The following is a 16771-nucleotide window of genomic DNA, read 5'->3' on the forward strand; positions in this document are numbered from 1 at the left end:
ATCACAGAGAATCCTACCACCGCTTTTCTAACCATTGGCGTTATTGTTCCCAACTTTTCTAAATCCACAAGGAAGTCTGGTTTGTCCTTAAACGACCCTGCAGGGTCTGTTCTCTTTGACTTTCAGCGTATCTCAGCTGACTCATCCAATGTTCCCTCCCCGGTCGCCCTCTCTTCTTCTGCTGCACTCTGCAAGTTGCCAAAAAACAAGGGAGGCTCAGTTTACACTGTGTGCCCCCTCCCTTCCTCCACAGAATCCCTGCCTTCCACCTCCTTCCATCACTCCCAAAAATCACACAGAGGGTGGTTGCCTGTTGAGGCTAGGGGGAGAGGCGCACTGGGGCGAGAGGAAATGGAGAGACATGGATGGAAGGGAGGGAGGGAGACTGTTCTCACTCTGTTGACTTTTGCTTGCTAATACGAGTTTACACAACATCGGGAAAGATTATCTGGAAAACTGCCCCCTCTCTCTCGCCCCCCTCAAAAACACGCTTTTGCTCATCAGAGCATGACATGACCTTCCTGGAACTACTATTAATAATTCCAGCCAGCTAAATCTGGATTGATGTGATTCTTTATCTGTCATGTCTTCCACTGTGAGCAATTACTTAACTTTCATTTTCAGTCCCTCCAAATTGGACGCTGACAGCGGCGGTATTTAAAAGCAGACCACAGCCACATTTCTCCAAACGGTCTCTGTTCTGCTCACTGTCAGGCCGGGAGACTCTTCATTACTGCTGTGTGACGAGCAGTAAAGCAGTAACTTCCCTCCACTTTGTCTTCATTTGAACCATCTATCCACAGCTCCGTCAACAGCCTCATCTGGGCTGTAAACGCGTGATTTAAAGTACCGGAAACATGCCCGACGAACAGTTTTGGTTCCTCAAGGGTAGTCTTGTTGGTAACTGTTGATTAGCTTTTCCCGTCCCGTGCCTTTCTCTCCCCCTCATAACCCTGGTTAATCAGCATGTTGCATGCATACGCTGTGGCTGGAGACCAAGTGTAAATTACACATGCCTCTATGGTCTTTCTTTTTTCCCCCCATTGGGTCCATTACATTATAACTCATTAGACAAAGTTTGGCCTCGTCTCTTTCCCTGCCATGTCACATCCCCTTTACCGCGTCGGCTTTGATGCGCTGAGAATAAATGCTACACTCCTGCACGCACGGTTACACATTCATGCATCCTACACAGAACCGTAACGGTCATCTCTCATGTGGACGCCATGTTTTCACATCATCTCATCCCCTGCCCTCACTGGGGCATGAAATTACCCGTGAGTCACCGCTAGAGAGTGTCTGCTTTCCCCATCCCTCCGCAACGATGAGGGTCGCCGCCGCTCCGAGAGCCAGTTGGCTCATTTAATCCCCCCGTCAGGCAATATCAAACAGATGTCAGCATCAAAGAGGAACCAATCTATAAATCACAGCTTGTGTGTTGGATCTTCGACACAAGAGAAGCGGGCCCTGGCCAAGAACCACCCATCTCACAAGAAGCGGCTTCCCTCGGGGCTTGTCCATCCACCCGCTCGTCACAAAAGAGGCTTTCTTCCCTCTACCAGTCCCCACCATTGTCCTACCCTGCTCCCACAGCCTCCTCTTCCAGAGTACCTGAAGTCTCACATGCACGGATCCTCAGACTGCTCGGGGTATCGATGTCTGTATGAGAAGCCGACGGAAAAGTCGCCCCGTGTTAGAGAAAAGATGAGATGAAGCGACAAGAAGAGAAGGGGATTGAGAGAAGAAAAAAAGAAAATCAACATTGAATTACCAAGTGTTTCCTGTGTACAACCTGATCCTTGTGATTAGGTGGTGGACGGGTGTGTTTGTTTGCTCGTATGCGTGCGCGTGTGTGTGTGTGTGTGTGTATGTGTGGGGAGGGGGGCGTGCGTGTAAATGAATAGAAGTGCTGAAATCCCATCGGTGTGGCGCAGATCCCGTGTCGTCTGCCAGGAGACTGACTGCAGCTCGTCTGCCGGCATCACGGGCCAAGAGTGTGTGTGACATGTGTGCACAGATACACACTTTGTCTCATGCGCTTTGTCGACTGCACCGCATACACACACACAGGCCACATTTCTTCTTCTGCTTCCTGTTGGGAACTGCATGTTTTCACTTTAGACAGCACAAGTGACTTATCTTATCAGTGCAACACTTGTCCATCACTTCTTTGGATAAGCAGACGGCTTAAAAAGTCCTCAACCCAAAGAGCACGGACTCTGTAACGCCTGCTCGATCGCTTGCAGGCACCTCTAAAGGTCACCTATTTACACTCTGTAACTCATTTGTTAAATCGGCACGAACACCAAATCGTAAAGCGATAAATTATAATCAAACCAGGAACGCTCACATCCTCTTAGCCGCACACCCACCAGGATGCGAACGTGATTATTTGTGGGATGGACCACGAGACAGAGGAAGCTTGAAAGAGTGATTGAGTGCAGCTATAAAATCGTCCTGCGCATCTCATCCTTCACTTCAACAGCGTGACATAATCTCAGCTGACCAGGGCCAGTGATCCATCATCCACACCAGCGATTGAAGAAAAAAAAAAGAAGTTTAGAACTTGAACGTGTCCCGTCCCATTGCATGTCTTAACGTGCAAGAAGCTGCCATGTTGCATTTCCTCTTTCTGGTGACGAGCAAGACCAGAGCAGGTCCCCTGGGCGGGAGTGAGTTTGGATGTTAGCTTGGACAGCTAGTGCTCCACAACACACATCCCTACTGTGCAGGAATGCTGAGAGGCTAACGGGTACATTGACAGCTCAGAGTCGGCCCTGTTTACGAGAATGTCCTTCAGTTACCTCAGTAGGAATAGTTCGGATGAGCAAACCGAAACATCACCTTTTTTTCGCTCGTATTTAATAAAGTCTAAATTAAATTACACAGCAAGTAAATGACTTTAACTACTTCATGTACATCATGTGTTTTTGCTGTAATAGGCGTAGGAGTGTTTTGTCAATGTTATGGGCGTAGTTTTATCAATTTCTGAAGCTTTAATAACTATTTGGGCTTCACCGTTCTTTGTTTGGTTTTAATGCGCCAGACTTGTAATTTCTTAGAGAAACGTAGAGAAGAAGAGGGTATGCACACGTTATTCTTTGTTCTCCTCAACGTCTGGTATTAGTCTGTGTTGATGTGTGAAGCATTCGAGGAATGCTCAACGTTCCGCTGATCAGTTTAATCAGTTTTATCGGTCACTAGGTTCAAATGAACGGTTTCTAGATTGCATCTGATTGCTCCAATTTGTGCTGTCTGCACCGCAAATTGAGCTCAAATAAAGGAGAGCAGGAAGGAGGGAGGAAGGGTTTTGAGAAAGTCTGAATAGACATTTACACACGGCAGCTACAGCTTGAGGGAGAGCGACAGACGGAGAGCTATGAATCCAAAAGGTGTTCACGTAAGCCGATCATGTACGGCTAGACTGTCAGTGTGTGTGAAACCCAGTTCTTCCTCCAGTGTGTCCTAAATCAGATTGGGAGTACCCCACCTGCTGCACACACACACTCACACTTGGACTTCACAGGAAGTGGATGTGATTGCAGAAGCATGACCTAACGCCAGCCGGTGTTTGTTTTAGGTCTCCCAGGTGACCAGAGGCTAGAGGAAGGAAACTGAGCCCTCATCACCAGAGACCGTCGTCTAGGAACATGTTCCTCTTCATGTGTGTCAGTGTGTGTGTGTGTGTGTGTGTGTGTGCGTGTGTGTGAATAATGCGCGCGCACATGGGCGGGTAGCATTGTGACCATTGAGAACAGATGTTTTGGACCACCTGGTGTAGTCGGTGGTGTAGCAGAGTGCGCTGCACACACTCCTTCACACATATCATGCACAATAAAAAAAAAAACAACTAACAAACTTATGTGTAAGTTTCATTTGCATACTCATCTCCCACCTGTTCCTGCCCTATCTCCCCCCCCAGGTGTTGAAGGAGAGCGGCCCCCCGCACATGAAAAGCTTCCTGACCCGCGTCAGCGTGGGGGAGTTCTCAGCCGAGGGCGAGGGCAACAGCAAGAAGCTGTCCAAGAAGCGCGCCGCCCTGTCCATCCTGCAGGACCTGAAGAAGCTGCCCTTCATCCCCGTCGTGGAAAAACCCAAGACCCACTACAAGAAACGCACCAAGACCATCCTCAAGGTACTGCGGCCTCTGTGTACAGACACGCGACGATTTCATCCGAGCCATGTACTCGAGGCATCTGTGTGTTTAATGTTTTGCAAGGTACAGTCAACTTTGGAAGTCTTGCTACAGGTCAGTCATCACCTGTAGCAATATGTCAGTGTCAATTAAGACAAAACACACAATGGGCCGATCGACCTGTTTCATGAGCCGTCGGACAAAAAAAGAAAACAAGACGGTTGTGTCGGCCCACCTGGAAAATGCCTATTATGCCCATCCCTGAATAATTGTGATGACTGGGATTGATCATCCCGTGTCTCCTCCTTTTCCTCGCAGACGGGACCAGACTATGGCCAGGGCATGAACCCGATCAGCCGTCTGGCCCAGATCCAGCAGGCCAAGAAGGAGAAGGAGCCAGAGTACCTGCTGCTCTCTGAAAGGGGGATGCCCCGACGCCGGGAGTTCATCATGCAGGTAAATGTGGGTTTTGCTTTCATATTCTCTTTATTTTTCTCAGGTTTGTCACATTTCTTGTTCTATGTATGCTGCTACAAGAACCCGCTTCCCTGGAGGAATTCAGGCAGTCTCTGTCAGTCTCTCTGTCAGTAGCACCAGTTATATAACCTCTTTACACTAAAACACAAGTTTCTATGTTTTGTCCTATGATCTAGTCTCTTTAAATGTGACCTTTCCTTTCTGTTTTCCTATATATATGTCGTCTCTTTTTCTTCAGAATTGTTTTGTAATTTCTCCCCAGTTATCGGCGTTGTACACAAATATAACGAAGATCGTCAGCAGCCACTTAGCCCCCAGTGTCATTGATTTTTAATTCCCTTAAAAGGATGAAAAGGAATGTTGGGATGAAGTGTAACATTAATGCTTCGTGTCCGAGCAACACAGATTTTAAGATGAAATTGTCTCCACTCAGTGCGTAAAGCCACCAAAGTTGCACTACTTATGAAAGCCTGACGAGTGACTTTTAGCTCTGGTACCATTTAGCATGTACAACATGATTCATAATTGAATTGGAACCTCCCTGTCCTCCCTCTCACTCCCTTTTTCTCTCACTCCCCTCGCCCTCTTGAAAAGTTGTGTTTGATGTTCATTATTTTTACAGCTATGCATATAAAGCTCAGAATAGATGAACATCCATCTTTGTAGCCTTGTTTTCTTCAGGGAAGCAGACAACTGTTTTATGCTATTAAATTGACATTTCAAGCTGTAACAAAAAAGCACAAAGACAAATATATAGAATGGAGCGCTGCAGGGATGACTTTTATTCTTGGGCCAACCCAATGGGAAAATAAGAAAATAAGCTCTGTGGCAAACACAAGATACCTTCACGTTGTGTTTAGCAAGCTACTCTTCACAAATTCACTTCAAATTCTATGATCATCGGCCGAAGCAAAAAGCTAATATAAGGCTATAAACGAATCACAATCGCATGACCACGAGTATATTCAACAAGGCTGCAAAGGCAGTGAGAGAGTATATTTACTGACATATTTTATATCTTTAAATTCAATTATGAAAATATATTGAGCTTGTGTTGACCCCCCCCCCCCCCCCCCCCCCCCAAAAAAAAACAAGCAACTGACTTTGAGACGAGGGCACCAGGAGTACAGAAAGGCAAACTCATTTCCTGGTTTCAGGGCTGGTTCCTGCAGCACTCTGTGTGGTTTGTGTAGTGAGCAGCCAGCATTCATTAACAGAATCTAATGTCATGCTCCTGCTGCAGCAACAACCTTTAACCCTTAACTGAGTTATGGATGAGTTGCTGTTTATCACTAATCTAGTAAACAGAGCAGGGGCTTTTTGCATGGATGAAGGAATCCCATCAGGAACCACAGCTACTCTATTCAGAGTTACTTTAATTACTTGAGGCCATGCATTTAAAAACAAGCTACATTATTACGACACAGGCTCATTGCTCCGGGTTAGCCTTAAGTTAGATCTGCCTTGTTTTGAATAGAAACTGGCACTGGCTGTCTGTATTTGATCTACTTGCCTTTTACATCTCTCTAGTACACTCGCATGCATAGTATCTAAATGAAGAAGATATTATGAAAAACATCCTGCAGACATTAATGATCACTCAAAAAACAGAACGTGTAATTAGATTTTTCTATTTAATTTTGATTTTGTTCATTCATGCTCTAATGAGCTGCTCCCAGGCGTACTGTGAACCATGTTACTGTCTCAGTGGATCTATTACTGACTGTACATGCCAATGTATTGGATCTGTCAGGGTTATTTCTCAACCACGTGACAGTGTTTCTCTGCAGAGACGGCAAACAAGGGAAAGACGGTAACAAGTGGTGATGTGAAGATTTGGTTTGGGGAAACACCGAGTTGCGGTCTCGGTGAATACTCTGCGAGTCGGTTTCTTGTCCTTCCGTTGTTGTTGTTACAATCTGTGTATATCTACAACCCCGGTCAACAAGTCTGTTTCGAGTATGAGAAAAAACTTTCTGTGTCCGTCTCGCTCAGTCAAACTCTCGCTCTTTTGTCTCTCTTTTTTTCCGTAATCATCCTCCTTTCATGAGAAGAACAGAGCTTCTCTTAGCGTCGGGCAGTAATTCAGCCTCAGACCTATTCTCCGTGCCTCTTTGATACACACATTAGGCCCCGCAAGTGTGTGCGTTGTTCCTTTTGTGCGGCCCACTCGCTCTTCTAAAATGTCCACGTTGTTTCCTTTTAGTAAGTAGCGGAGCTCAACTGAGTCTCTGTTTTCGCATCTTCTTTTCCTGAACCCATCACTAGTTGCAAAAAAAGAAAAGAAAAAGGCACCATCTCGTGTCGGAAGCCTTTTGAGTGCGTGATCATCTTTTTAGGATTTGTTAAAAGAGCGATTGTGTTTGTTTTAGTAATTTGGGGATCTTTTTTTGTCAGCTTTCCTCCTCGTTGTATGTTTTGTCCTACTTGATGCACTCAGTGAGCATGTCGGAACACTTTTGAGTGAGTGCACTGAAGTCTGGCTGCTCACAGGCTTTGGCTCCCGCAATGTTATTTGTACAAGTGTAATTGTCTGTTTGCATAACATAACGACGTCTGATATTTCTCTGCTTACATTCTGCGTGGACAGATTTCATGTTTTAGGATCACTGAAAAACAAACACTTCACTCTGAGCATTTTTTTGGCGTGATGCAAATTGCTCTGCTGACTCGGCCCCAGTGAGCGAGGCCCGAAAGTGAATGAAAGTGCGACAGGAAGAAGAAAGTCACGAGAAAAGATATTTTCTTCCACATTTATTACTGTTTTAGCAAGTCATTCAGTGATTCACTGGCACAGTGTGTATCTGCACGGCCATGATATTTAATTCTGGATGTCTAGCTCATGTGTATGTACCTGTGTGTGTGTGTGTGTGGGTGTTTCTGTGCATGTGTCTGCAGGCGAAGGTGAATAACGAGGTGGCCACGGGAACAGGACCCAACAAGAAGGTGGCCAAGCGGAACGCAGCCGAGGCGATGCTCCTGCAGCTGGGATACAAGGCCTCCACAGTCTCTCAGAGCCCCACCGAGGTGCTCACCCCACTCGTCTTCTCCTGCTCACGACGACTTTTATGTTTGATGGCCAGTTTATATACACGTGTCGCGCTCTGCTCATTCATTCCAGTGCCTGATTACTGTGAGTGTAGATAGTTTATCCCAAGTTTTAAACAGTGTGCTGTCGCTGCTCTACTCAGGGGCTTAAGTGATCATAAGGAGTGCAGCTTAGTTATTTTCATTATCTATTTAAGGGGACGACAAACTAAACGTGCAACAATTAACAATTCATTATTTGAAGACCAGTTTTGTATCCTTACAATGTAGGTAGACACATTTTTCTTCCCTCCAGCTGTTGTTGGAACAAAATACAAATGCAGAAGTACAATCAATCGTTTAAACAACACCCTCGAGCCGGCACAATGCGTCACCCAGGGGACCTTTGCTGGAAAATGAGCGGGAAAATCTGAGTGCTAGCATCATGGAGGGAAGTTAAACATGGTTCATTTGCATATTCTACCCACATGTAATGACGCAAAAGCTGGCTGAAAATCAGCAGCGTTTCCCTTTAACAATTGTAAGTTTTAAGAGAATATTTCACATGTTACATTAGTGATTAATCCGTCAATAATGTTTTTGATTTACCGGTTAAAAATGTCAGTCAAACTAGGTTCCTCAAATAATTATAAAATATAATTTGAGCACCATGTGAATGGTTTTCATAGATGCTTCCAGGAAAGCACCCTTTTTCCACAAACGGACACACTGAGATGTATACAGGACGTCTTCCCATTGGTATTCCAGCCACGCTGTAGCAGCAGCGCTGCGCGATGGTGATCTCGGTTGTGCGGCTGTATATGCTGACGGATTACATAAAGAAATTCTGTGCACCCATCCTATTTCGTCCACACGCTATCGCATCTGTACAGCACCGTGCAGAATATCAAAACACCCTGAGACTCTCGGATGTATCGCGAGTCCCCAGTGCAGCCGACATGGTCAACCTATTACGCAACCTGCTCAGCTCCCCTGAACCGACTGTGTTTTGCAAGCAACCATTGATCAGCATCATCTCTATTCACCTCGTTGGTTTTCTAAGCTCAAGAGAGCAGATTAAGTTAGAGATGAGGTTACATAACCGGGCGCTCTGTAAATATTCATCGTTCCCCAGACAGCTCATTAGTGAGATATGTGCATATTCAGACAGCCATACCATATAGCTAAAGGATGACACTTGCTCTAATGTCTGTGAAGTTGTCTCGTTTCCTCCAAAGATCCATGCAGTTCGCAGTCAATATTCATCCTTCATCCTCATACTAAACAGTCAAGCGCTGCCATTTTTCTTTGACAAACGTCTAAATCTGCACACTGAACATGCTCCAGTTGCATGCATCGACGAGGAAATGTCAAGTGTGTTTCTAGTGTTAGCCCTAGAAACTACTATGTTGTCATGTCTGAGGTTGGAAATAAGCAGGCCATTGAGTCTCACTGTTCAATCTAATTCCTGGCAAGAGGTGAGCCCTTTCTGGTTACACTCGAGGCAGAATATTTAGACCGAATGGAGTTAGTGGCTGATACACGGCCTGACAACTCCGAAAACATCTCTATCAGAATGAGTTGGGCGGCCTACTTCTCTCCCAGAGCTCTATGGAATGATTGAACCGCGTTTGCCAAGCTCCTGTTTTGTAGGATAGGGTGTCTCTCTTTAGATCTCTCTTTCTCTGTCCTCCCTTGCCTCCCCTTCTTTTTTTGCGGGGGCTCTGTTGCACTACATTCCCACCGTGGGATTGTGGGTGATCTGTGCAGAAGTGTGACGAGACTTGGGAGGGGTATTAATGGGGGGGGTGGTGCATTTGTTTACAACCGTGTCAGCGCCTCGGCTCTCACGCACATCAGAAATTATTTGTTTTTCTGTTTCACACACGTGTGTGTGTTTGTGGCTGTTTGTGTTTGTGGAGGCAATGCGCATACCACAGCAGAAATAACACACTGAAAAGGGACCTTTTTTAAATACTAAACACTGACAACCCCCCCAATTAAGTAGCTGGCCTAGACAGACACGAGGTTCTTAAGCATCCACTCCTGTGAGCGCTCGTCTCTTTGTGGCCCAAACAGTAGGATGGAACTCGTCTGACATGCGTGAAGAAGCTGTCTGTTCAAGAATTTACATCTCTCTTACCTCCCTCCTTCTACTTTTCTCTCCCAATCACTACAGATGGACAACAAAGGCTGGAACGGACAAAAGGCGTCATTTACCGAAGCGACGAGTAACAGTGAGTGTCCGCACGTCTCCCTGTGTCTCCATCCATTTCCTTCTCCTCCTCCTCTCCCGCTCTCCATCCCTGCCTCAATCCCGCCGGTTGTTTTAGCCGACGAGATGGCCCGGCGTTTAATCTCTGTGACTGGTCAATGGGCCTCTGACTGTCAGCTTAATCGGCCGTGCGTCCTCGTGGGGAGCCTGCGAATTCAGGCTCATTCACGCAGGCTTACAGGGCAGGCACACTGAGGCCCTCCGGGGAGTCCCCCCCACTGCCGTCCAGTGCAGAAAAAAAACTAGCCTTTCACTTAGGATTAACACACAAGCACCCTGGAGCACATGCACACACACACACACACCCACAATCCTACACACAAGCACAAAACGTTGAGGCAGGCTGGATGAGGATATACCACATACCAGCCGCAGACAAAATAAGATACAGACCTCATAAGAAAGCACAGGAGCTTTGAAGTAACTCAGTCATTACAAACAATGCAACAAATGACGCTCATCTTAATCATTTACCAATATAGTATAACGAGATATATATATATATATATATATATATATATATATATATATATATATATATATATATATATATATATATATATATATAATGCTTTACAGTGTGTATCATTTTCCTTTTCCATCTTTGTTGATGCAGTTTGCAGTTCATGATATATGGTGTTAGAGGGAGCTCTCTTCAACATATTAAATCATTTAAAAGTGTATCTGGTGAGCTATTAGTTGGAATTGCGACGGACTTTTCTGCAGGCGTTTGTGGTCCCCAGAGGATGAATCCTTTGGTGATCCCTTGACATTCCCCAGCTCCATCATGAGGTTGTTTTTTTTTGGGTTTTAGCGAAAACAACTATTCGATGGATTCCCATGACATTTGGTACAGACGTTCATGTCCCCCTCAGGATGACCCACGTAACACTGGTAATCCCGTGACTTTTCATCTGGCGCCATCACCGGGTCACAAATCCAATTTGTCCAGTACTTCAATTTATTACCAAATACTTCCCATTGCCCTTAACTGTGCTTTGTCCAGAGTGCTAATTAGCAAATGTTAGCATGCTATCAGGCTAAACGACAATGACATACATGGTTTGCATGATACCTGCTGAACACCAGCATGTTTACATCATCACTGTGAGCATTTAATAATGCTGACCTTGGCATGTAGCTCAAAGCACCGCTGTGCCTTCGTGTAGCCTCAAAGAGCTGCTTACCAGACCTCTTTCATAACTGACAAATATGCTGTGATATCATATGAGATTCCGCCGTACTGCAGGTCACTGACAATAACCTGTTTATTCCACTACATGGTAACGTGCAGCTAAGTCTCTGTTCGTCCATCTGTGTCATATATAAAACCAGTTATGAAACATATGCAGAGACATTTGGGACATATTTAACTGTAGACTAATACTAAATAGTTTTATGACTATTTATGTATGAGTTTTCATGGGAATGCGACGGCCTTAAGGGACGTTTTCTATTCGTAGAGCGGTGGCCCTTCTCTGAAAAGCGTAAAATTGCAATTTTGTAGGAAACAGCTGGTGTCTCTCAGCTGTATCTGTGAAGTTGGCCGTCTTGTCTGCAATCAAAATAAAAAAGAATGAAAAGTCTTCCCCTCACCAAAGTCAAACGCCGTTTCAGGACTTCACATTCTATTTTCAGTTGTTTTCCTGGTCTCCACAGTCTGGCAACAATGTTATTTTTCCCATTTATACCACATGGTGTGGCTGTTCAGTAGGTTAATATTCATCACAGGTTTAATAAGCTGTGCAAGGAATTCATAGTCGTGGTGTTGCTTCAGCAGATCAACGTGCATTGGAATATCTGAGCTTGATTTGTTGTGATGCGATGTGTGGAGCTTCACCCTGGATGCCAGCGAGGTAAATGTCAACAGCTTGAGAAAGAGCAGTTTCGGGGGGGACAAATGAGCAGCGTGTGAGATGTGGAGCAGCAGAGTGGAAAACAAACAGATATTATTATTAGATTTGAATGTGCTGTCGTCACGCGGGTCTGATGAAGGCTTCTGGCAGCGCTCTGACACGGGGCATCCAGCTGCAGCCTAGAGAGGGGAATGAATGTGAGATTGCAGCTTTGTCGTGTTGAAATGCACAAAGCAGATTGGTAAGACTCCGTCCTCTTGTGTTTGCCCGTTGCTGCTCCAGACTCGGATTTACACAATCCAGATGAGAACTGGGCTCCTGCCACAACGTTTATAGCACTCACATGTGTAATTCAGTCCAATTCTCTGAAAGATGCATCATCTAAATTGTGTTTATAGATAAATGGTTGTTTTCTTGGATAAACTATTGTGGAGGTTGTGGTTTCTATGGGAGCGCAGAGCCCGAGCATTGCCCAATACCTCCGGAGCAGAGCCCCGTGGGAAACAAAGTCTTCCTTATTTGGTGATTATTCCTATTGTTGGTTTGGAGCGTGTCTGTGGTCCCCGTGCCATTCCCACTCATAGTTTATCTCAGACGCGGCATGAGGCGTGACTATCTGCTCACTAGCTCTTTAAAGTTGCCCAAACCGCACAACACTCACACGACACTAATGACTGAATAATGTTTATTGCATAAACACCATTTACAGCTCATTCAAACAGATGCAGCTGCTCTCAGTTTTGTCTGTGATTGCCGAATGGAAGATGTTTCGGGTTTGTCCGTGGTTTTGATTGACGATGCATTTTATTGAATATAAGTGGGAAGAACTAGATCTGTTTTGCAGCGTGCACCGTAAAAATAAGCTCTGGCATCAGAATGATTGTAACATTTTTTTTCATGGGAAAAACTGTGATAATTTGTTATTTGTGCTTAAGTGTGATTTTTAGAGAAAACAAATGGCAGGACATTGTTTGTCAGCTCTTGGTAAACTTTACAAGTGTTTAAATTACAAGAGCGGTTTCACGGCGAAGCTCCTTTTCACTATTAAATAGAATTTTACAGTTAATGTTGAAGTTAAAACAGGTGACAATCTTGTTTTTGCTGATTTCATCTTGCTGCAGCAGAGTAAAGTGTACTTCGGGGGCGGGCCGGTACACTGTGACATCATTGTCGGGTGTGGTTACAGATTCAGTATAGCACACTTCTGGTTTTTTTAATTAGATTTTGTTTTTTTTCTGTCACTTCACCAATTCTTATGTGTGGGTCCATGACATAAATCCAAATCAATTATACTTTCAGGTTGTAATGCAACGAAATATGAAAAATGCCAAAGGGGGTGAACACTTATGCAAGGCACTGTAAAAATAACTTATTAAGAGAGCAGGATATTATTTAGCTTGTTTTCTCGTAACAAGAGAATTTAATGGGTGCCATCTTGGAGTCTGACATCCAGTTGTCTTCTGTTTTGGGTATGCGATTTATATCCTGCATGGGAAAGGCGGACTCCGCCAGTAACACTAAAAACTAGAATAAAGAGTCAGTTACATCAGCCATAAATAGTATGACAAATGGGTGTGATATGATGAAAGTATATAGGTTTATAATGGCGTGGCATATTAGCCTCAAGAAAATGGGTTGCTTGTATCATAGAGGTTGGTTGTACCTGAGCTAACATACGGACTGTTCCCTACACAGCCGTCATCGACCAGCTGTGCTCCACATAAAGAACGTGGATGCATTGTGTAAAGCGTCCTTTGCCTTCACTGATCTGAGGGATGCAGTGCTGTAACGAACAGGGTGGCTTAGAGACAGGAAGGGAGTGTAAAAAAAAAGAAGTTAGAAGAGAGTGATTTTTCTCCCTTCTATTCCCATGGGTATTGCAGCAGGGCTTTTCACTCGAGTTGCCACATTTCATTTCCTGCTGTGTGTGTGTGTGTGTGTCTTTGCATGTGTGAACTATGTGAAGGTCTTGCTCCGCCGTGGTGATTTATAGCGGCGGGCTCTGGCCCTATCTGTTTTCGATCAGTCTCATGCTTGGCTCTGGCTTCCCTCCAGCTCTCCCTTGGCCCACCAGACGTCGAGTCTGGGTGGGACCCCTCCAATGCTGCCTGGAACCAGCACCACAAACGCACTCTCCCGTACTGTTTCGTTCCCCCCAAAACATCTCCGTCCTCACTGTGCTTCTCCCCTGCTCTCTCATGTACACACAGTTTCACAATCTCTACCCGGCGTACACACACTCCGTCACTCTCACTTATTCTCCCTCTGACTGTCTCTCTCTTCCTTTGTCTCACTCTTTGCTCTCACGCTCTTGCTCGCCATCAGACACCGGCCTCAAGCACTCAATCACATGCAAACATGCAAACATCCTCACAGGCACGCCCACGCACACTCAGGCAGACAATCACACACACTCACATGGCTTACATTCACTGCCCCTTCCCAACAAACCCCCCACCCCTCCCAAAAAAAAAAAAGAATACACAATTTTCTTTGTCCACAGCTGATGTCATGTTGGCTAACACCTTTCATTTTTTGTGAAACATTCAGAATGTGCAGGCCTGCGAGTTTTACTTGCGTAAATTCTAATTAAAGTTGTCATCAGGATTGGGAGGGGGGGGGAGAGAAAAATCCTAACTGTTGTGTCATTTGCTGGCGTGGGCCAGTTTGTTGTAGTATGAGTAATAAGTCCTGGACTTCATTGCCGTTTCCTTCAGCTTTTCTGCTCCTCTGGAAAGGAAAGCGAACTTCATTGGTCCTAATGGGGAATCCTGTTTGCGGGGTCTGAGAAACCTTAGACGAGAGTAAGCTACAAGTGCGCAAAACTCTCTTTCTTTGTATGTGTGTGTGCATCTGTGATGGTAACGTTAACTCAAACAGGAAGTGGCCCGTCAGTCATGCGCTCACTCCAGCGCTTTCTCCCAGCTGTTAGACCCGTACGCACAAACAAGCACACACGCACACACACACACACACACACACACACACACACACACACACACACACACACACACAGCTGGTCTTCCTGTCTCTGGTGACCTTGGCTGGGCTTCGGAGGCTCCGCGTGGTTTTCACATCCATTCATCCCGACCTCCGCCTCCATCTCTACTGGCTCACAGCTCATCCTTCTCTTTTATCTTTCGCCTCCCTTCAGATCTCCTCTTCTTCTTCTTCTTTCACATCTCATATTCCTTCATCTCACTGTCACCGCAGCCACAACGTGTTGGTGTGTTTCCTCCTTCCACCTGTCACGACCATTTCAGGGCCGTGACGTCCGAGTGCAAGGAAGCCAACACGACTGAATGAGATTCGTATTATCTTAAATCAGAACATAGTCTTGGATCGCCGCTGTGCTCACCTGGGTAGAACCATATCTGGATCGAGGTGCGTCCTATTATAGCGGTGCTGGTCAGTGGTGGAAATAGCTCGCTACGTTTCCCCCCCCCAGAGCCACCAAAATATTCTCACAAGAACCTTGATCTGAGACCGAACCAGCTTCCGAGTTCTGCTGGATCGGCGTTTGAAGAGCCGTCATAAGTGAAGCAGGATGCCGGTTAGCTCACAGCGCTGTTTCCCATCAATGATGAAGTCATAGTCGCTCTGTTGATATTGGTGGATGCTCCGTTGGTGTCTGTGTGTTTGTGTTTGAAAGCGAGAGAGAAAGAGGCTGTGTGTGTGTGTGTGTCTCCATCTGCTCTTCTACTCATCATTTATGTCCATTTATCCATTCATCCGACCCTTATTCTGTTCCTCTTTTCTCTCCCCATTATCTCAATCTCCATCCCTCCGTCCTCCCCACTCTCTTGATCCCTCCAGCCCAGAAGGGTCTGCTCCACCTCAGCCCCGACGTCTACCAGGAGATGGAGGCCAGCAGGAAGCAAGGGGGCAACGCTCCGGTCCCTGGCAGCAACGGCGGCGGCTCCGTCAACTACATGACATCCAAAGACATGGTGCCCTGCTCTGCCCCGCTGCCCCCAGGACACCCTCCGTACTACAGCGGCTCGGGCCCCTCGCCCAGCCCGACCGCTACCATGGCCAGGGAGCTGCTGCTCAATGGTCAGTCGCCCACAGCCGACGCCTCGCTGCCAATGAAGGGGAAGAACTCGGCCCTGCCCTGCGGCATCTCGGTGCAGCCTGCACAGCAGCTGGACTACCTGGCTCACATCCAGGGCTTCCAGGTGAGACGCGAGAAGGCGGACGCGCTACTTCCAGGGTGTCTGTAGTTCAAGAAAAAAGCTCTAAAATGTATACAGTATTCTGAGTCTTACTTTAGGTTTTAATTGCTTTTAATTGCTGACATCTGGAAACACAGGAACAGAGCTACAACAAAGTGCATATTCGGCTTATTTGGAAGTGAAAACAAAGGTAAACAATCATCACAATTTACAAACTGACTTCTTGGTTCAAATGTGACCAAAATTACTGACACAGGGTTTCCCCCCAGAAATTGATTTGTAAATGTGTAACCTACACTAAAACGATGTGATCGATGATCAATCGACTGGGGAGCTGAATCGGACATTTCCTGATGCATCTCATTTTGTTATCAATGTCACTAGATGATGATTTTAACATTTGACTCATTAAATATGAGACCTTTGCTGTATAATTTTCCCTAAAACCTAAAAATCCTAATAATACGTCTCACTAAAACTCTCTTGTAATCAGCGGTTACTTTGGGGAGTATAATGTTATCATTACTGATAGAAATGATGACCGCAATTAGGGAAGTGAGACCATACTTGTATTTTCCATTTGTAGCACATTGCACTGTGTTGGTGTTTTTCTGTCTTCTGGCGAAAAGCCCCATCAAGAAGGCCTCCGTGCTGATGGGCATGCAATTGTTTCCAATTTTACATTTATTCCACGTGTGGAATGTAGGCTTGTATTTCATTTTAACTGCCATAAATTAGATCGTAAAAGTCATAATTTAAACTTGGTAAAAGCTGCAGTTATCCTGTGCTACAGTCGCACAATGTGCACACATGCTGATGTGACAGC

The 16771-nt window shown here is 45.6% G+C and overlaps 1 protein-coding gene across 5 annotated transcripts in view; it reads left to right on the forward strand.

Annotated features, from left to right (window-relative positions):
* Nucleotides 1-16771, forward strand: part of stau2 (staufen double-stranded RNA binding protein 2) — a 71462-nt gene that overhangs the window by 22124 nt on the left and 32567 nt on the right. For 3 of the 5 annotated variants that reach the window (XM_079292484.1, XM_079292483.1, XM_079292481.1), the window contains exons 8-12: nucleotides 3923-4135; nucleotides 4454-4591; nucleotides 7511-7639; nucleotides 9819-9876; nucleotides 15587-15948. In XM_079292484.1, coding sequence (XP_079148610.1) covers nucleotides 3923-4135; nucleotides 4454-4591; nucleotides 7511-7639; nucleotides 9819-9876; nucleotides 15587-15948 — 900 coding nt within the window. Of the gene's footprint in view, nucleotides 1-3922; nucleotides 4136-4453; nucleotides 4598-7510; nucleotides 7640-9818; nucleotides 9877-15586; nucleotides 15949-16771 lie in introns of all 5 variants that reach the window. The other 2 variants (XM_079292482.1, XM_079292480.1) reach the window with 1 other exon arrangement.

The sequence above is a fragment of the Melanostigma gelatinosum genome, assembly GCF_949748355.1.
Source record: "Melanostigma gelatinosum genome assembly, chromosome: 20".
In the NCBI taxonomy this organism is placed as follows: Eukaryota; Metazoa; Chordata; class Actinopteri; order Perciformes; family Zoarcidae; genus Melanostigma; species Melanostigma gelatinosum.